General features: G+C 39.4%; 1 protein-coding gene across 7 annotated transcripts in view; it reads right to left on the reverse strand.

Moving 5' to 3' along the window:
* The window catches only part of Tmlhe (trimethyllysine hydroxylase, epsilon), a 143220-nt gene that overhangs the window by 15044 nt on the left and 106131 nt on the right, over window positions 1-22045 (reverse strand). For all 7 annotated transcript variants that reach the window (XM_040744818.1, XM_005087514.4, XM_021223788.2 and 4 more), the window contains 2 exons: window positions 7051-7330; window positions 3008-3127 (listed from right to left, as the gene is read on the reverse strand). In XM_040744818.1, coding sequence (XP_040600752.1) covers window positions 3008-3127; window positions 7051-7330 — 400 coding nt within the window. The remainder of the gene's footprint in view (window positions 1-3007; window positions 3128-7050; window positions 7331-22045) is intronic.

Here is a 22045-nt window from a genome sequence, read left to right on the forward strand (position 1 = left end):
GACAACAAAAGGAGATCAAGGGGATACAAATTGGAAAGGAAGAAGTCAAACTTTCACTATTTGCAGATGGTATGATATTATACATAAGTCATCTCAAAAGTTCGACCAGGGAACTCCTACAGTTGATAAACACCTTGTGAAGTGGCCAGATACACAAGATATTGAAGATGATAGCAGAAAAGATATTCCATGCTCTTGGATAAGTAGCATTAACATAATAAAAATGTCAATCTTACCAAAAGCACTCTACAGATTCAATGCAATCATCATCAAAATCCCAAGACAATTTTTCACAGACCTTGAAAGAACAATACTCAATTTCATTTGGAAAAACAAAAAACACAGGATAGCTAAAACAATTATGTACAATAAAGGAATTTCCAGAGGTATCATCATCCCTGACTGAGCAATAGTTGAGAGGGTGCTTGAACTGATCTGCCCCTATAGTCAGACTGGGGACTACCCTAACTGTCATTATAGAACCTTCATCCAGTAACTGATAGAAGCAGATGCAGCTATCTACAGCCAAGCACCAGGCTGAGCTCCAGGAGTCCAGTTCAAGAGAAGGAGAAGGGATTATATGAGCAAGGGGGGATCAAGACCATAATGGGGAAATCCACAGAGACAGCTGATCTGAGCGCATGGACTCTAGACTGAGAGCTGGGGAGCCTACTTAGGCCTGAATTAGGCCCTCTGTATGTGGGTGACAGTTTTGTAGCTCAGTCTGTTTATAGGACTCTTGGCAGTGGGACCAGGATCTATTCCTGGTCCATGAGCTAGGTTTTTGGAGTCCATTCCCTATGGTGGCATGCCGTGTTTAGCCTTGATGCAAGGAATGGGGTGTCTTGGTCCTGCCTCAACTTATTGTTCCAGGATTTGTTGACTTTCCATGGGAGGCTTTACCATTTCTGAGGAGTGGATGGAAGGTGGGTTGGAGGTTAAGGGTGAGTAGGAGAAGGGGAGGCAGGGGGAACTGTGTAAATGAATAAAAAATAATAAAAAGAATGAAAATATGTCATACAACAAGGTCATCTGTTCATAGCAGCATTATTTGTAATAATCAGAACCTGAAAACAATAAATATAATTATTACATGTTTTATTGAATATACGATAGATAAGTTGAAAAAGACATGAAAATGAAAGGGGCTACCAGAGATAATAAAACAGAAAGAGAGAAGGGAGTATAGATAAGTAAGAATAATAGAAGGAATGAATATGGTTAAAGCACACTATAAGCATATATGAAACTATTATATGAGACCCCCTTACACGGTAATAATAATTGTCATAAGGTATTAAATGCAGATTTTTTTTAAAAAGCTTAGATATAAAAGTATAGAAAAAGGAATACAGAGTCTAGGCAAATATTCAAAAGCAGAGAATTAATGAAAGTTCACTGATAGGAAGTCAATGGTTTATGAAAATGCTAAAGATAGAGGAAATTCTCCAGTTGGAGGAATGATGACATCCAGAGCAAAGGTGTCTTAGAAAGGAGAGGCATGTAACAATGAAGATGATAGTGGTGATTATAATAACTAAATTGGTAATGACAACTAATTCTTACTGAATATTTAGTATATGTTGAGCAGAATGTGAAGTGCTTTAAATTTATTACAAAATTTAGTCCCTTATCAACATTAATAGATTATATTACTAATTTCATTTTACAAATGAAGATATGGTAGTCTGGAGATTTTAAGTTACATGCTCAACATCAAAGAGTAATAATACATATTTAGACTGGGTTGCAGATCAAGGTCCAGTTGATGTCACAGACTTAACTCTTCACCACTATCCCTATGTTGCAAATCTACTTAGTCTTTATAATTGACTAGAAAAGGTAAAAGGGAGACATAGTTGTTTATCTCTGGTGTTGGTCATAGAACATGCACACATGTGTATACCATAGTATATGTGTGGAGGCCAGAGGAAAACTTGTGGGAATCGGTTCTCCCATTCCACCATGTGGATGTCCCAGGGACTAAACTCGGGTTATCAAGTTTGGTAACAAGTATCTTAATCATCTGAGCCATCTTACTGGCCCCAAAATATTATCAAGATACTAAATCTTCAAATAAACCAATGTAACAGTAATCAGCTGGGTACCATCACTCTTTTTCTAGTATCATTTTAACACCACATGTACATGTACAATCTTTTAACTAATACTGTTGTCTTAGGCCCATAATTTGTATGCTGAAACAAGATCAACAACCAGAAAGTAGCTACCATAGAGGTCTCTATTAATCAGCAAATAATGAGGAATTTTAATATAGTATATGCCTACTAGTATATAGCTACTGATTGAATATGAAAAAAGTTATTTTTCAGTCACTTCTCCTCTCCAACTTTGTATAAGTTAGATCCGGTTTTCTTGAGATTCGGTTTTCTTGATAGCATACTAATAACAGCAGTGTTTATAGGACTAGCCTCTCTGCTATAATACAGTAAATAAGTGCAGGAAACTGTAATTCTAAAATATATATATATATATATTCTTATTGTTGAGCCTTGGCTGTATCTGGACTCAGTAAGATCCATCTGCCTCTACCTCTTGAGTTCTGCAATTAAAAGCCTCTGCCACCATGCCAAAAATGTATTTTCTAAAGCTTATAGCTAATTAACTTTTTGGTGAGTTGTAATGACTTTGAGAAAATATTGTAGTTCTGTAAAATGGAAGATTGTTCAAGCTAGGCTACATACTGAATTCCAATTCTAGGACAGAGCAGCCAGAGCTACAGAGTAAGTCAGTGTCTGTCTTTTTCCACATATAAACATGTGTATGTGTTATATTTTAAATACAAATTTTATCCCTAAAAGTTTAATGACGACTTAACTAGAGTATTTTAAAATTACTATGTTTCCAGGGGAAGACCAAGAAACACTTGTGTAAGTTAACAGTAAGTAGGCATGATCTTCATTAAAATAGAATGGACGATGATTAAGAAACTATTCAAGACCATCAACTAGAAGAACACTACACTGGAAAAGTCTAATATACTTACCCACAGGGCTCTTGAAAGTAGGTAGTGTCAGTGTGCCGATCTAGAGCTAGCTTGGTGTATGCAGTATCACCTCTGGAAAAATCTGAAGTGAAATACCACATTCTTCCATAGATGGTTTCTCTGCCAAGTAAAATCAAGAAAAAAACTATTAGACATTTGTAATATTAAATTTTAGAGTAATATTTAATTGTAATATTTGTAGTTTCTTTTATCATTGTTTCATATATATATATTTATAAAGTTATTGTTACAGATTGATATCTGTAAGGTAAAACTGACAGTGAAAAAAATACCAGTCTTGAAAATTCTGTCATTAATTGACACTCTGGGAATGCAAACTGAAGAACCATTGAAACCCTTCACATTTTGAAAGCTCAGGGATCACTGCCCATTGTTTTTCTGACTATTTTAATAGCCTCCTCATTCAAGGCTATTCCCTGTGTTTACTTTCCCTTTATAGAAACAATGATGTGACTGTGTTGGGAGATGTTATTCTGTAAATGTGTCTGATTGGTTTGAATAAAGCACTGTTGGCCAATAGGGAAGCAAGATAGGTGGGACTAGGAGTTGAGGAGGATTCTGGGAAAGAGAGACACAGCTAGACAGCATGTAGGCCGCCAGAGTAAGAGGTTCAGACACTTTTTCCGGTAAGAGAAATACTTAGATTAACAATTATGGGTTAAACACTTAAGTCAGAGCTAGCCAGTAAGAAACAAGCAAACGGCCAACAGCTTCATAATTAATATAGTGTCTTGTGTGTTATTTGGGGACTGCAACTGTGGCAGGGCCCAGGCAGATGGCGGGGAAGGCAATACGTTACATGACTGCTTGTAGTAAGTGACAATTTTAATTAATTTATATAACAACTACTGTCTTTAATCGATATTCAGATTTTTCAACAACAGTTCCTTTCTAATATATTAGATGATCTAATAATAAAGGGTGACAGAAGAGTTTCCATATTATTCATGTCATTGAGGTGTTTGCTTTCATTTAATCTTTTTAACACAGAGGAACAAGAAAAAGAGCAAATGATATTTTGTTACAAATATGAGACCTGCTGTATTGTATCTCACCTGCAGAGTAATAGATTTGATTTTGCATTTATTTTCTCAGTGGGTTCAGATCTAAGGAAAAGGATACTTTTATTTTTGGCATTTAAAGACAGATTCCTCTGTGTAGCGCTGCCTGTCATGAATCTCACTCTGTAAACCAGGCTGGTCTTGAACTCAGAGATTCATCTGCCCCTGCCTCCAGGGTTTTGGGATTAAAGGATTGCAACCACAACACCTAGATTTGAGGAAATGATACTTTAATTGTTTAGCTTTCAGAGTTCTTTAAAGTCAAGAGTAAACAGAAAATGGTTTTCCTTTTGAAATAAGTTTTCAAACCTCCTCAATTGTTTGCTTTGCAGCAGTTTCCTTTATTTGAGAGCTTTGAAACTGTGTTTCAAACAAAATGGCTCACAAATGCTATTGACTATACTCTATTAGCACTGTCCAAATGACCCAGCATACTTTGGTACTTTGGGTAACACAATAAACTAGGTCCACAGAATTGGAAAAGATATTCACAAACCCCACATCTGACAGAGGGCTGATCTCCAAAAATTACAAAGAACACAAGAAGCAAAACTCCAGAACACCAAAAGATCCAATTAAAAAATGGTGTACAGAACTAAATAGAGACTTCTCAATAGAGGAGTCCAAAATGGCCAAGAGACACTGGAGAAAGTGCTCAACATCTTTAGTCATTAGGGAAATGCAAATCAAAACAACTCTGAGAAACCATCTCACTCCCATCAGAATGGCTAAAATCAAAAACACTAATGACAGTTTATGCTGGAGAGGATGTGGAGAAAGGGGTACACTCGTCCATTGCTGGTGGAAGTGCCAACTCGTACAGTCACTTGGAGATCAGTATGGAGATTCCTCAGAAAAATGGAAATCAGTCTACCACAAGACCCAGCAATTCCACTCTTAGGCCTATACCCAAAAGATGTACCCTCATACAATAAGGACATCTGCTCAACTATGTTCATAGCAGCATTATTTGTAATTGTCAGAACCTGGAAAGAACCTAGATGCCCCTCAACTGAAGACTGGATAGAGAAAATGTAGTACATTTAAACAATGGAGTACTATTCAGCAGAAAAAATGGAATCTTGAAATTTGCAGGCAAATGGATGGCACTGGAAGAAACCATCCTGAGTGAGGTAACCCAGTCACAAAAAAAACAAGCATTGTATGTATTCACTCATATATGGATTTTAGAAATGGAGCAGGGCATTGCCAGCCCACAACCCCCACCAGAGAGTCTGGGGTACAGGGAGGACCCTAAGAGAGATATGCATGGTAACCCAGAGAAGGGTTAGGGGATGCGATCTCCTAATTGGATTGAGGGGGGGAGAAGGGGAGGGTAGAAGGAGATGGGAGAAAGAGAGAGAGAAAAGAGGAGGGGAGAGGAGGACATGGGAGAGCAGGAAGGTTGAGCCAGGGTAAGAATAGAGGAGAGAAGGATGGGGGATACCAGAAAAGAGGGAGCCAGTATAAGTCAGAGGAGAGATCTGGCACTAGTGAGATCTTCACAGATCTACAAGAATGACACCAACTGGCATTAAGGCTATCTTAAATGCCCTCCCATGATAATGAGAATGATGACTACCTCATATGCCATCCTAGAACTCTCATCCAATGGCTGATGGAGGCAGAGGCAGACACCCACAGCTGTGAACGGAATTGAACTCCTGGAACACAGTTGCAAAGAAGAGTGATGACCAAAGGAATCAACATCGAGCTGGCAAACCCACAGAGGCAGCTGACCTAAACAAGGGGGGAACACATGGACCCCAGACTGATGCCTGAGGGGCCAGCATGGGACTGATCCAGACACCTTCCCACCAAACCTGGGTGACAGAGAGGAGGCCTTGGCAATCTGTAGGACGTGGGAGAGTGGAGCAGTATTTATTCTTGGCATACAGAAGGACTCTGGGAACCCATGCCACGTGGAGGGATGCTTTCTCAGCCTGGACACATGAGTAAGAACCTGAGCCCTTCCCGGGATGATGTGACAGACACTGAAAATCCCTTATGGAGGCCCTTGCCCTCCTTGGGGAACGGAGGGGAGATGGAGTGGGGGTGATGGGTTGGGAGGATTGGGGTTGGGGGAGGAGGGGAGGGAGAGGGAACTGAAAGTGACATGTGTAAAAAGTTAAATAAAAATATAAACCGGGCGTTGGTGGTGCATGCCTTTAATCCCAGCACTCGGGAGGCAGAGGCAGGCGGATCTCTGTGAGTTCAAGGCCAGCCTGGTCTACAGAGCGAGTTCCAAGACAGCCTCCAAAACAATACAGAGAAACCCTGTCTCAAAAAACCAAAAAAATATGGAAAAATATTAATTTTATTAAATAAAAATACTATTTGTAATGAAGTAAGTTTATGTCACATTTAATGTAGATCAATCTGTATGTGAAATGGGGTATAACAATGAAAAGAACACTTTATTCCGGATAAGGAAACCCAAGGTATACTGCTTACTGTCACAGTGATCCTGGAAAAGTCACTGTATCTTAGCATCAGGTGCTTATCAGTGGAACAGACAATAAAATATGATTAAAAGGGTTGCTGCAATGATCAAAATAAAATATAGGGTGTGAATATGTTAATTAAATGCAATACAATGTAGCCAATGAAGCATTAACAACAAGTCTATGTTTGAGTGTTACCTATCTATGAAGACGAAAACTGGATGATTTTTAGACTATATTTTTAAAATGCAGTACAAATTCAGGCCCCTTTTGAGCAGAATACAGAACAGGGAGGAAGTAATTATGGAGAGGGGAGGGAAGGAAAGGAGGAGAGAGAGGTGGCTCCAGGGAAGGAGGATTAGAGAGATTATTTTGGGGGGTGGCAGTATTGGATACTGAACCTGGGCATAATGCATTTGAGGCAAATGCTCCGTGAGCTAGATCTTTTTACATCTTTTAATTGATGCTCATGCTCTAGAAACTAGTTACTGTGGATTTCAAAAAGTTAGTAAATTACCTGATTAAACTTATCCTTTCTGCCAGCTTCTCTGTGTGCTCTTGACTGGGAGGGACATTTTCTACAAATGCAATTCCATATAGTAGAAAGTTCTGCAGAAACTTCTTCAGTTCATCACTTGTTTTTAAGAAACTCTGGAAATCAACAGATGGAACTTGGGCTTGCTGGTAGAGTTTAGCATTCCATAATATTCTAGGTTGGATAACCTTTTGTTTCTGCCCTTCATAGCTATTTTTCACCAGCCAATCCAGATCATATCTAGTCACATGACCATCTGGCCCTTTTTAGGAGGAATAAAAAGCATTAAAATAAAATACTGACAACAATTTACTATTTAAAATAGTCATTCTTTTTTCAACATTCGTTTTACATTTTTAATTGAGAATTTCATATATGTACATGTTTTATTTTTATTTTTTTAATTTTTAATTTTTTATTATTTATTTTTAAGCTTAAATTTAGATTAGAAACAAGGTTGCTTCACAAGTCAGTTCCAAGTCCCTCTCCTTTTCCCTCCCCTCCTCCTGTGCCCTCCCCCCAACCCCCCCAATATCCCCTCATTTCCCCAGGGAGAGTGGGGCCCTCTTTGGGGGTGTCCATAGTCTGTCATTTCATATAGGGCAGGGCCTAGACCCTCCCCCAAGTGTTCAGGGTGAGAGTGCATTTCACTTTGTTGGATGGGAGTCCAAAGTCCATTTGTATACCCGGGATAAATACTGATCTACTGCCCAAGGCTCAATAGATTACCTATGCCTCCTCACTGACACCCACATTCAGGGGGTCTTGATCAGTCCCATGCTGGATTCCCAGGCATCAGCCTGGGATTCAAGAGTTAACCCTTGTCAGGTCAGCTGTTTCTGGGGGTTAAACCAGCCCAGTCTTAAGCCCTTTGGTCATCAGTCCTCCCTCTCTGTTACTGGCTTTCTTGAGTTCAGCTCAGTGCTAAGCCATGGGAGTCTGCCTCTTCTTCCATCAGCCACCGAATGAAGGTTCTGTTTCACAGACACTCTGGCCATGTGATTGTAGGCTGGCACTCTCCAGATCTATGTCTAAAATCCATATATGAGAGAGTACATGCCATGTTTCTCTTTTTGTGACTGTGTTACGTCACTCAGGATGGTTTCTTCTAGTGCCATCCATTTGCCTGCAAATCTCAGGATTCCATTGTTTTTTTTTCTGCTGAATAGTACTCCATTGTGTAAATGTACCACATTTTCTCTATCCACTCTTCGGTTGAGGGGCATCTAGGTTGCTTCCAAGTTCTGGCTATTATAAATAATGCTGCTATGAACATAGAGGAACAGACATCCTTGTTGTATGAATGGGCATCTTTTGGATATATGCCTAAGAGTGGAGTTGCTGGGTCTTGTGGTAGGTTTATTCCCATTTTTCTGAGGAATCGCCATACTGATTTCCAAAGTGGCTGAACAAGTTGGCACTCCCACCAGCAATGGAGGAGTGTTCCCCTTTTACCACATCCTCTCCAGCATAAATTGTCATTGGTGTTTTTTAAAATTTTTTTAAAAATTTTAAATAGCTTGTTTTACATGTCAATCCCAGTTCCCTCTCCCTCCCCTCCTCCCGCACTCCCCCATCCCCCCCAGCCTCCCACCCTATTGCCAAATCCTTCCACATAGGGGATATCTAGAGTCTGTCATTTCACTCAGGGTAGGGTCCAGGCACTCCCCTAAGAGTCCAGGCTGAGTGCATCCCTCTTTGTGCAATGGTCACACATTGACTGTTTGTATTCCATGGATAGACACTGATCCACTGCTCAGGGCCCCATAGGTTGCCCAGGCCTTCTCACTGACACTCAACATTCGGGGGGGTCCAGATCAGTCCCATACTGGCTTCCCCACTGTCTGTCTGGGGTCCAAGAGCTCTCCCCTGTTCAGATCAGCTGTCTCTGCAGGTTTTGCCAGCCCATTCTTTGCCAATTTGCTCATCACTCCTCTCTCTCTGTCACTGGGTTCCTTGGTTTCAGTTCAGTGCTTAATTGTGGGTGTTTGCCTCTGCTTCCATCAGTCACTGGATGAAGGCTCCCGGATGGTTATAGACATCAAGTTCATTATCAGGAATGGGCATTCGAGGTGGTCTCTCCACTATTGCTTAGCTTGCCAATTGGTGTCATCCCTTTAGATCACTAGAGGTCACTCGGGTGCTTGATCTGTCTTCTAACCTATGATTCCCTCTTCCCCCTATTTTGCCCCTCCCACTCAACCTTCCTGTTCCCCCATGACCTACTCTCTCTTCCTCTTCTCCCCCTCTCTTCCTCCCAGATCCCACTCCCCCCCCCACCCCTCGCCGTGTTCCCCATCCATTCAGAGGATCTTGTCTCAATCCTCTTCTTTTGGGTACTAAGCATATCTTTTAGATTCTTTCCTGTTTCCCAGACTATCAGTGGAAGTGCAGACTGGCACTATCCTGTTCCATGTCTAAAATCCATATATGAGTGAGTACATACCAGGTTTGTCTTTTTGTGACTGGGTTACCTCACTCAGGATGGTTTCTTCCAGTGCTATCCATTTACCTGCGAATTTCAAGATTCCATTGTTTTTTCTGCTGAGTAATATTCCATTGTGTAAATGTACCACATTTTCTCTATCCACTCTTCAGTTGAGGGGCATCTAGGTTGCTTCCAGGTTCTGGCTATTACAAATAATGCTGCTATGAACATAGTGTAGCAGATGCCCTTGTTGTATGAATTTGCCTCCTTTTGATATATGCCTAAGAGTGGAGTTGCTGGGTCTTGTGGTAGATTAATTCCCATTTTCCTGAGGAATCTCCATACTGATTTCCAAAGTGGCTGTACGAGTTGGCACTCTCACCAGCAGTGGAGGAGTGTTCCCCTCTCTCCACATCCTCTCCAGCATAAATTGTCTTCAGTGTTTTTGATTTTAGCCATTCTGACAGGAATAAGATGGTATCTCAGAGTTGTTTTGATTTGCATTTCCCTGATGGCTAAGGATGTTGAGCACTTTCTCAAGTGCCTCTCAGCCATTTTAGACTCCTCTGTTGAAAACTCTCTATTTAGTTCTGCAGCCCACTTTTTAATAGGGTCCTTTGGTGTTTTGGAGACTTGCTTCTTGAGTTCTTTGTAAATTTTGGAGATTAGCCCTCTGTCAGATGTGGGGTTAGTGAATATCTTTTCCCATTCTGTGGACTGCCTTTTTGTCTTGTTGACTGTGTCCTTTGCCTTACAAAAGCTTTTTAGTTTCAGGAGGTCCCATTTGTTAATTGTTGATCTCAGTGTTTGTGCCACTGGTGTTATGTTTTGGAAGTGGTCTCCTGTAACAACTCGTTGAAGAGTATCTCCCACTTTCTCTTCTAAAAGTTTCAGTGTGGCTGGATTTATGTTGAGATCTTTGATCCATTTGGACTTAAGTTTTGTACAAGGCGATAAACATGGATCCATCTGCAGTCTTCTGCATACCAGTACCCAGTTATGCCAGCACCATTTGTTGAAGATGCTTTCTTTTTTCCATTGTATAGTTTTAGCTTCTTTGTCAAAAATCAAGTGTTCATAGGTGTGTGGGTTAAAATCAGGGTTTTCAATTCGGTTCCATTGGTCTACCTGCCTATTGTGCCAATACCAAGCTGTTTTCAGGACTATAGCTCTATAATAGAGCTTGAAGTCAGTTATGGTGATGCCTCCTAAAGTTCCTTTATTGTATAGGGTTGTGTTGGCTATCCTGGGTCTTTTGTTTTTCCATATAAAGTCGATCAATGTTCTTTCCAGGTCCTTGAAGAATTGTGTTGGAATTTTGATGGGGATTGCATTGAATCTGTAGACTGCTTTTGGCAAGATTGCTATTTTTAGTATGTTGATCCTACCAATCCAAGAGCATGGGAGATCTTTCCATTTTCTGGTATCCTCTTTGATTTCTTTCTCTAAAGACTCAAAGTTCTTGATATACAAGTCTTTCACTTCCTTGGTTAACATTATCCCCAGATAATTGATGCTGTTTATGGCTATTGTAAAGGGTGATGTTTCTTTGATTTCTTTCTCAGTCACTTCATCATCTGTATATAATAGGGCCACTGATTTTTTGAGTTTACCTTGTATCCTGCCACATTGCTGAAGGTGTTTATCAGCTCTAGGAGTTCTCTTGCGGAGTTTTTCGGGTCACTTATGTAAACTATCATATCATCTGCAAATAGTGAAAATTTGATTTCTTCTTTTCCTATTTGTATCCCGTTTATCTCCTTTTGTTGTCTTATTGCTGTAGCTAGAACTTCAAGTACAATATTGAAGAGATATGGAGAGAGTGGACAGCATTGTCTTGTTCCTGATTTTAGAGGAATTGCTTTGAGTTTCTCTCCATTTAGTTTGATGTTAGCTGTTGGTTTACTGTATATTGCTTTTATTATGTCAGGTATGTTCCTGTTATCCCTGATCTCTCTAGGACCTTTATCATGAAGGGGTGCTGGAGTTTGTCAAAGGCTTTTTCAGCATCTAGTGAGATGATCCTGTGGTTTTTCTTTTGCAGTTTGTTTATATGGTGAATTACATTGATAGATTTTCTAATGTTGAACCATCCCTGCATTCCTTGGATGAAGCATACTTGATCATGGTGGATGATTTTTCTGATGTGTTCTTGTATCCGGTTTGCAAGTATTTTATTTTGTATTTTTGCATCGATGTTCATGAGGGAAATTGGTCTATAGTTCTCTTTCTTAGTTGTGTCTTTGTGTGGCTTGGGTATCAAGGTAATTGTAGCCTCGTAAAAAGAGTTTGGCAGTGAGCCTCCTGCTTCTATTGTGTGGAATACTTTGAGGAGTATTGGAATTAGCTCTTCTTTAAATTTCTGGTAGAATTCTGCACTGAAACCATCTGGGCCTTGCTTTTTTTGGTTGGGAGACTTTTGATGACTGCTTCTATTTCATTAGGGGTTATAGGTCTGTTTAGATTGTTTATCTGTTCTTGATTTAGTTTTGGCAAGTGATATCTATCCAGGAAATTGTCCATTTCCTTTAAATTTTCAAGTTTTGTGGAGTACAGATTTTCAGCGTATGATCTGATGATTCTCTGGATTTCCTCAGAGTCCCTTGTTATGTCCCCTTTTTCATTTCTGATTTTGTTAATTAACATGCTCTCTCTCTGTCTTTTGGTTAGTTTGGACAGAGGTTTGTCTATTTTGTTGATTTTCTCAAAGAACCAACTCTTTGTTTCATTGATTCTTCTCAGTGATTTCCTGGTTTCTACTTGATTGATTTCAGCCCCCAATTTGATTATTTCCTGGTGTCTGCACCTCCTCGGTGAGTTTGCTTCTTTTTGTTCTAGAACATTCGGCTGTGCTATTAATTCTCTAGTATGACTGTTCTCCAGTTTCTTCATATGGGCACTTAGTGCTATAAACTTTCTTCTCAGCACTGCTTTCAAAGTGTCCCATAAGTTTGTGTATGTTGTGTCTTCATTTTCATTGAATTCCAGGAAGTCTTTAATTTCTTTTTTCATTTCTTCCTTTATCCATGGATGGTGCAATTGCACATGTTTTAGTCAAATCCACCTCCCACTCATGCCCCTCTAATTCCTCTTGCCCACCACTTTCCCTTTAAAGCTCAATGTGCTGTTTTTAAATCCAATGGGTGTACTTAATGAGTCCCTCTTTCATCCATACTAGGAATTTTGGCTGACTTGATCATGTGTAGACACAACAACTGTGAGTTTTGTGTGCAATGGCCATGACATGTCCGGTAAGTACTGTTCTTACAAAGTTTGTTGAAGAGGTCAAGTACTCCCTCTTACTAGATGGTTCCTGAGCCTTGTTCTGCTTGCACAAGTGCGTACGTGTGTGTGTGTGTGCATGCGTGCGTGCGAGTGTGTGTGTGTGTGTGTGTGTGTGTGTGTGTGTGATATATGTCCTATTTGGAGCTGAGACTTTCACAGGCTGTTTTGTTTTATATGTTGACCAGCTGTGTATTAATCACCATCTACTGCTAAAAGAAATTTCTCTGATGAGGGCTGAAAGATATACTAATCTATGAGTATAAAGACAAAAATTTATGGGTTAATGGGGCAGTTTAGGACTACATCTATTTAGTAAAACAGTAGTATCAGGTTCTCTCCAAGGGAAAAAGATCTAGCAAGTCACAGGTTTTCTTGGCTAGCTGATGATACAGGCATGTGTCCCATCTTATAGAATGGGTATTAAATCCAAGCAGAAAGTGGGTGGATACTTCCATAGCATTTGTGCTACTTTTAACAGTGGGGTTATCTTACCAGGCCAGTCATTATTGTAGCTTGTAGAGTTAACATATGGGTAAAACTGTTGATTCGTGTTGTCTCCTGGAGGCTTGCATAGTACTGTTCAGCACCGTGAAAGCTAGCCAGTAGGGTTGAAACTTCACGGTTACTACAAAGCTTGATTTCTGCATGTTCTATGACTCAAGTATGGGGTATCTTTAACAGTAGTGTCTTATAATCTAGTTCTAGAGGGTAACCAGGAGCAATGGTAATAGCTAATCATGTTTGGGGGATGTCTAAGGGACTCCACTGACCATCAACTTTAAATTTGTTAATCATACCTGGGAATGAAGTTTTTATTTCATGGCATCTGGTATCTGGGAGAGGCATTGTACCCCTTATTATAGGTAACTCAATTTAAATACACATGCATGCATGTAAGCATGTGCAAACACACACACACACACACACACACACACACACACACACACACCTGTATTTCACGAAGCTTCTTCAGTAGGGGGTTTCCATTTGGCTTCTCCAAAGGTCTTCGTTTTAGTTATTCCACCCAACACTCCCTCTTCTACCTTGCTATCTGATCCCTGCCCCATTTAACCTTAAACTCAATGGATCACAATGAGGACATGAGAGTAGGAGAAGGACTTGTTGGCAAGGAGAAAGGATTTGGCTGAAGTGGAAGGGAGATAATTGAGGGTAAAGTGTGTATGGGGGGGTAAATGTGATCAAAATACATTATGTACATTTATCAAATGATCAAAGAACAAAATATTTTAAAAGATCATCATATGCTTATGCACCCACCAGTGGAGGCATAAAGGAAACAAAGCATTAGATTGTGCCTGTCAACTTTTTGCAATTAATTTGTATAATATTTTAAGAGAAGGAATATGAAAAGATCAGCAGAAATGGAGGAAGAGAGTTTATATTTGTAAATGCTATCCAATTGTCAAAATACAAGTAAAATAGACACTAATAGAAATGGGTTAATTTCATTTAAGAGTTAGTTAATAATAATCCTGAGCTAGCCAAACAATTTATAATTACCAAACAATTTGTAATTAATATTAAGCCTCTGAGTGGTTATTCCAGAACTGGTGGGTGGAAGAGAAATGTCCAGTTTCAGATATTTAACCTCTGTTTTATATTTGTTTATTATACATTTTGGAAGCTTCTATAGTATTAGGTTTCCATATAGCTTTTTTAAAATGGGAGTTACGTTTTTCATCACTTCCTCTTCTATACAGTTTCCCTAGTCCCCATCCTACTTAACCCTTTCTGTACCTTTATTCCTCTTTCCTCCTTCATACCACTGGATATCTGTCACCCTTCCTTTGAAATTCTCCACTATCATGTCCATTTACTAGTTTTCTGACTTCTATGGGTACTCCAATTGTACACATGTATCTAATGATTCAAAGCTAGCATCCACACAAATGAGAATATGCAGCAGTTGTCTTTCTGGGTCTGAGTTACCTTACTTGGAATGATAATTTCCAGTTGCATCCATTTACCTGTGAATTTCATTTTTCTTTATAACTGAATAATATGCTGTTATATATATATATATATATGTACATTTTCATTACCATTCATCAGTTGATAGATATCTTGGCTGTTTCCTTCTCCTAACTATAGTGAATACAGTAACAATGAACAAGTTCCTCTGTAGTAGGGAAGAGAGTCTTTTGGACATATGCCTGGGATTTATATAGCTGGATCATATTGTAGACATATTTCTAGCTTTTTTGAGGAACCTCTGTACATTTCCATAGTGCTACACTATTCTGAACTCCATCAACAGTAAACACACACAATCTAGTAAGTGATAGTAATTTTTTTAAACATTAGTCATATTGACTGTGGTAAAATGAATTCTCAATGTAGTTTTACTTTATATTTCCCTGATGACAAAGAACGCTGAGTATTTTTAAAATATTAAAATTATTTATCAGCCATTTTTATTTCTTCTTTTGGGAACTTTGCTTAGATTCATGCTCCAACTTTTAAAAATTGAATTGCTTGCTTTCTTGGAGTTCAGATTTTTGTTTTTGTTTTGATTTTGAATTCCTCATATATTCTAGATACTAACACTCTGTCAGATGTAGAGCTAGTAATTTTTTCTTTCTATAGGCTGACTATTCACTCAAATAATGTTTTTTTTAACTATGCAGCAGCTTTTAAGCTTCATGAGGTTCTAACTATTAAATTGTTAGTCTTTTTTATTTTAAATAGCTTGTTTTACATGCCAATCCCAGTTCCCTCTCCCTCACCTCCTCCTGCACTCCCCCATCCCCCCCAGCCTCCCACCCTATTGCCAATTCCTTCCACATAGGGGATATCTAGAGTCTGTCATTTCACTCAGGGAAGGGGCCAGGCACTCCCCTAAGAGTCCAGGCTGAGAGAGCATCCCTCTTTGTGTTATGGACTTAATGACTGTCCTATTGGGGTCCTGTTCAGAAAGTCACTTCCAGTCAGACAGTGGTGGCACTTGGGATGTGAAGGCAGGCGGATCTTGGAGTTCCAGGCCAGTCTGACCTACAGAGTGAGTTCCAGGACAGTTTGATGACATATTGCTTATGATCTAATAAAGCCACTAGGGATCAAATTGCGAAGCTAGTTATAGGCATAGAGGCCAGATGGTGGTGGTACACATCTTTAATCCAAGGACTCAGGAGACAGAGGCAGACAGATCTCTGTTAGTTCAAGGCCACATTGAGCTACATGAAATTGATCCAGTCTAAATGAGAAACAGTTCACACAAAGGTGGCCTCAGCACTTGGGATCACAAGCCTTTAATCCCAGCATTAGGAAGGTGGTGGCAGGAGTGATGTGGCTGGCTGGGGAAAGGAATATATCGCAGGAGGCGGCAGGAACTCAGAGGATTGCAGTCTGAGGCTTGGTGGACAGCAATGCAGTCTGCATTGCACTCAAGATTCATGAAGACAGGATCACCCATTTTGGTCTGAGGTAGAAGTAAGAGCTAGTGATTGGCTGCTTTGCTTGTCTGATCTTCAAGCCTGAACCCCAATATCAGTCTCTGGGATTTTATTAATCATATTACAGACCTACACAGGGAAACCCTGCCTCAAAAAACCCTAAAAACAAAAAAAACAGAATGTCATTTCCTGTGCCTATAAGTTGAAGTGTAGTCTTACTTTCTCCTCTATCAGATGCAGGATATTAGGTCCTATTTTAAGATTCTTAATGCATTTGTAGATATGTTTTTTTTCTAGGTAAGAAACATTATCCCGTTTTATGTGTATCTATTCAATTTAACTAGCACCATTATTTCCTTCAATATGTATTTTTGGCCTATTTGTCAAAAAACAAATAGCTGTAGGAGCATGGGTGTTGGGGGAAGTCCTGTGCATTTGTCAATAAAGTACTGTTGAGCCTATAGGGAACCAAGATAGGAGGGACTAGGAGTCCAGGAGAACTCTGGGAAGGAGAAACACAGGAGTCGAGATGTAACGCCATTGGGGTAGGAAGCCTGGAAACCTCTCCGGTAAGAGACATACTTAGATTAACAATTATGGGGTAATTACTTAAGTCAGAGCTAGCCAGTAAGAAACAAACAAGGCCAACAGCTTCATAATTAATATAGCCTCCTGTGTGTTTATTTGGGACTGATGCGGATCTGGAACCAGGCGGGCGAGAAGGCTCCTCTCAAGGAAAGCTTCTCTTAACAAAATGGTGATCAGGAGTGGGATCATGAATTTCCACACAAAATAACAAAAGCTTTAAAGGAATTTTAGAAACAAAAGAACAGAGAGAAGCACAGATTTTGGTAGCAGCATTTTTCTCAGGTGTGCTCTGTTTTGCTAGCCACAAGCCAAGATTCACGCAGCTCGCTTACGGGAGTCTTCCTGACTCGGCATAAAAAGGAAAAAAAACCCCAGCAAGGTTGTTTTAAGAGACTCTACTAACAATTGAAAAGTTGTACGTACAGCTGGAAGTGGCAGCTTTTGCTGGATGTCAGCATGGACTGAGGCGGTAAGCTGGAATCACACTTACACCCACCATCTTGACGAAAAAACCGACAGTTTAAAACAGCCACGGTTTTACAGATAAGACACGTGGCCAGAAAAACATAAAGATTTACAGTAAAGTAAGACTTGCATGAAGAAAATCTCTAAAGGTTTACAGTGTGTTTAAAAATATACGTGAGAGGCCGGGCGTTGGTGGCGCACGCCTTTAATCCCAGCACTCGGGAGGCAGAGGCAGGCGGATTCTGTGAGTTCGAGACCAGCCTAGACTACCGAGTGAGTTCCAGGACAGCCTCCAAAGCCACAGAGAAACCCTGTCTCGAAAAACAAAACAAAACAAAACAAACAAACAAAAAAAAAACAAAAACAAAATATGCGTGAGATTGAGAGAGAAAATGAAACGACAAAGCGGTAAATACAAAAGCCGGTGTTGTGGTGGTGCACGCCGTTAAGAATTGCTCCAGAGGCAGAGGCAGGCAGATTTCCAAAGAGAAACCCTGTCACAAAGAAAAATAAATAAAAGTGAAAGAAATAAAGTAATAATAGATTTAAATAAATAAGCCACGTAAAGATGGAAAATACACAGAGAGTCTGGATACTGTATGCTATTGTGTTTTTCAGTTTTTTCATTGCCAAGGAAGGAACAACTGCTGCTAAAGTACACTTGATTATAAATGCTGCTAAACTAATCCAACTTCTATCTTTTGAAAATACCTTGACTTCAAAATTTAAGTATAAGGATATGCTACTTGGGAAAGGAGATTTTACTTATGTTTCCACAGAAAATGAAAAGGTGAGGATTCCTTCCAGGCCTCTGTGGTTCGACGAACCAAGACCCCTGGAAGCAGTGGGCCAGGTGTTCCAACAATCGAAACAGCTAAGATGATGCAGTTTTACAGGCCCCGAAAATACGGACTGATACAGGTTTCTGAGTTTTGTCATGATCCCCATGGTATGAACAGCGCCCCCCTCTAGCATGAAGCAGTTTGGAATGAGCGACGTCCTGATTCCCATCTTGTTTATAAATCTTTGTTTTCATTTAAATGGGATTGTTTATAATTGGCTAATGATCACAGCCAATCTTTTTTAATGGTAAAAAAGGGAATTATGGTATGGGTATTGTTTTTCATTTATTGACACAAATTCAAGGTCAATTTTGTGATATGTATATTTCTCCTCTTGATTAAGTATTGTGCTTATACTGATCTTTTAAAACATAATACATAATTGAATACAGACTATAGATATTTACTTATAATAGTCAGAACTTATAGTTAGGTAAGTTAGGTTTTCTAGATATATAGAGATGTATTTGAGACAGATAGATAGTCTTCAAACCTCTCAAAGACCTTCAGAAAATGGCATTTAAAATGGTTTAGGGTTTTTCTTGACAATGAGAAATGTCTGCTCCTGGCAGCACCAATTACGTATGAGAGGAAGATGGGCATCGAGGAAACTTGTTATGGAGTTTGCTTTCAACATGGCAAGATTAGCCATTTGGGCAAGAAACTGCTCTTGCCTAGACTGTTTGACTGTTGCAGTATCAACTGGACATGCAGGACCCACAGGAAAGTGACTGCTGAACTCAAATAGTCCTTCAGGGTTCCTGTTTCATGAAAGAGACTACGAGACTTTCTGCAGGACAAAGAAAAATGACTGACAGACTGCCAATGCAGATGGACAGTTTGAAATTTCCTGCTTTGCTGAGAAATCTTCTGGATACATTGTGGCCTATGGGCTGAAGATGGATGCCCCAACATTACAGAGGAACTTTGGGTGACTGTCCAGGTAGCAAGATGTCTCTGTCAATCCTAGTGTTTATATATTATCCTTCTGTGGTCTTTGATGGAGTTGAAGACAGATAGTTATAATTATAGTTTTCCTTAGTTATGATAAAAGATAAGCTACATATAGAACTTTGGACTCACAAGGATGGGATGGATGATATTTTCTTTAAATCTTGCTAAAATATTGTAACTATGTTCTTATTTGATAATTGTTCTGTTATACACAATTTGACTGTGTTAAAGTTAAGACCTTTCTTTTTGTTTAAACAGAAAAGAGGAGATGTTGGGGGGAAGTCCTGTGCATTTGTCAATAAAGTACTGTTGAGCCTATAGGGAACCAAGATAGGAGGGACTAGGAGTCCAGGAGAACTCTGGGAAGGAGAAACACAGGAGTCGAAATGTAACGCCATTGGGGTAGGAAGCCCGGAAACCTCTCCGGTAAGAGACATACTTAGATTAACAATTATGGGGTAATTACTTAAGTCAGAGCTAGCCAGTAAGAGACAAGCAAGGCCAACAGCTTCATAATTAATATAGCCTCCTGTGTGTTTATTTGGGACTGATGCGGATCTGGAACCAGGCGGGCGAGAAGGCTCCTCTCAAGGAAAGCTTCTCTTAACAAAAGGGTTTGTATCTGGGTCCTCAATTCTCTTCCACTAATCAATCTGTTCATTTTATTTTGTGTGTACATGGTTGTGTGTGGCTATGTGCACAAATCACAGGCATTGGATTCCCTGGAACTTGAGTTATAGGCTGCTGTAAACTACTTAAAATGAATGCCAGGAATCAAACTTCAGTCCTATATACGATCAATATGTGATCTTAACCACTGAGATACCTCTTCAGGCCCAATATGTATGTTTATGAACTGGTAATAGGATGTTTTTACTACTGTAGTTCTGTAGTATAACCTGAAGATCATGGATTGTGATATCTAATGGTATTTTTAATGTTCAGGATTATTTTGGCTATCCTGGGTCTTTTGGGCTTGCATATGAATTTGAAGATTTTTTAAAATTCATATAAAGATTACATTGGAATTTTGATGGGGTTACATGAAATCTCTAGATTGCTTTTGGTAGAATGTCCATTTCACAATATTAATCCATAATCATGAAATGTCTTTCCATCTTCTGGTATCTACTTCACTTTCTTAAGTGTCTTGATGTTTCCATTGTGTAATTCTTCCTTTTCCTTGGTTAGATTTAGTTAAAAATATTTCATTTTTGAGGCTACTATGAATGGGTTTGTTTCCCTGTTTTCTTTCTCAGTGTCTGCCATTGGTATAGAGGATGGCTACTATCTTTTTCATGTTAATTTTGTACTCTGCTTCCTTGCTGAATATGTTTATTAGCCTAACTACTTCTAATTTGAAGTTTATTTTTGTCAGATATTAGAATAGCTTGCTTCTTAGCTCTGTTTGTTTGGACTACGTTTTTCCATCTCTTTCCCTAAGGTGGTATCTATTGCTGCTGGCAAGGTGTGTGTGTGTGTGTGTGTGTGTGTGTGTGTGTGTGTGTGTGTGTATGCATTTTTGAGGCAATAAAAAGATGCCTCCTGCTTTCTAACTGGGACCATTAATATTAAGAGGTATTACTGGAAGCTGTGCATTGTGTCATTTTGTTGTTTTGTGGTGTTTTCTTGGACTTTTTGAATTAACTCTTCTGGAATTTTTTATTACCCATGACCTCTTTGGTGTGTTTATCCTTCTCTTCAGATTGAAGTAGTCCTTCAAGTATCCTCTGTAGTGGTCATAAATTCCTTCAATCTATTCTTATCATGAAAAGTTTTTACTTCTCCAGGTTTAATAGATGGTTTTGCTGAGTATAGTTCTCTGGTTTGACAGTTGTGGTTTCAGAACTTGGACTACTACAAGCCTTTCTGTCTCTAGAAGTTTCTGTTTTATAATCAGATGCTATTCTGATAGGCCTGCCTTTATATGTGACTTGACTTTTGTCTCTTGTAACTTTCAAGGCCCTTTCTTTATTCTGTGTTCTTAATGTTTAAACTTCAACAGGTAATGATGACTTTCTTTTTTGTAATGTTTTTATTTAAATTAGAAACATGAATGCTTCACATATCAATCCCAGTTCCCTCTCCCACGTCCCTCCATCAGCCAACCCCAGCCCCCTACCCAATCCCCACATTATTCCCCAGGGAGAGTGAGGCCCTCCTTGGGGGGATCTCTAAAGTCTGTCATTTCATCCAGGGCAGGACCTAGGCCCTTCCCCATGTGTCCAGGCTGAGAGAGCATCCCTCAATTTGGAATGGGTTCCCAAAGATCATTCATAAACCATGGTAAACACTGATCTACTACCCAAGGCCCCAGTGATTTCTGTGGCTTCCTCACTGAGACTACATTTATGGAGTCTGGATCAGTCCCCTGTTGGCCTCTCAGGCATCAGTCTGGGATTCAAGAGCTCCCCCTTATCCGGTCAGCTGAATGACAACTTTCTTTTCTGGTCCTGTTTCTTTGGTGTTCTGTAGGCCTCTCATATGAATGGGCATCTTATTCTCTAGGCTTAGAAAATTTTCTATGCTTTTGCTCTGGTATTCTTCTATGCCTACAATTCAAAGGTTAGGTTTTTTTATGGTGTTCCAGAGCTTTCCCATTTTCTGATATATAGTTAATTTTTGTGTGTATAAGTTTTTTTGCCTACATGTATGCAAGTGTACTGTATGCGTGCTTGGTGCCCACAGAATAACCCCAGACTGGAGTTATAGATGATAGGAAGCTACAAAGTGGGTGGTCAGAACCAAATTATATCCTCTTCAAGAGCAGCAACTGCTCTTAACTACTGATCTATCTCTCCAGACCCTGTTCTTACATTTTAAATTTTTAAATATTTTTTATTATGATTCAATTACATCATTTCCTTCCCTCCCTTTCCTTCCTTCATACCCTTCAATACAAGACCCACCTCCCATATTTATGGTCTTTTTTTCATTAATTGTTTTTATATGTATATTACCCTAAATACATTATATAACATTCATAGTCTGTAATATGTTGC

Source organism: Mesocricetus auratus, unplaced genomic scaffold (assembly GCF_017639785.1).
Source record: "Mesocricetus auratus isolate SY011 unplaced genomic scaffold, BCM_Maur_2.0 Super-Scaffold_100003, whole genome shotgun sequence".
NCBI lineage: Eukaryota > Metazoa > Chordata > Mammalia > Rodentia > Cricetidae > Mesocricetus > Mesocricetus auratus.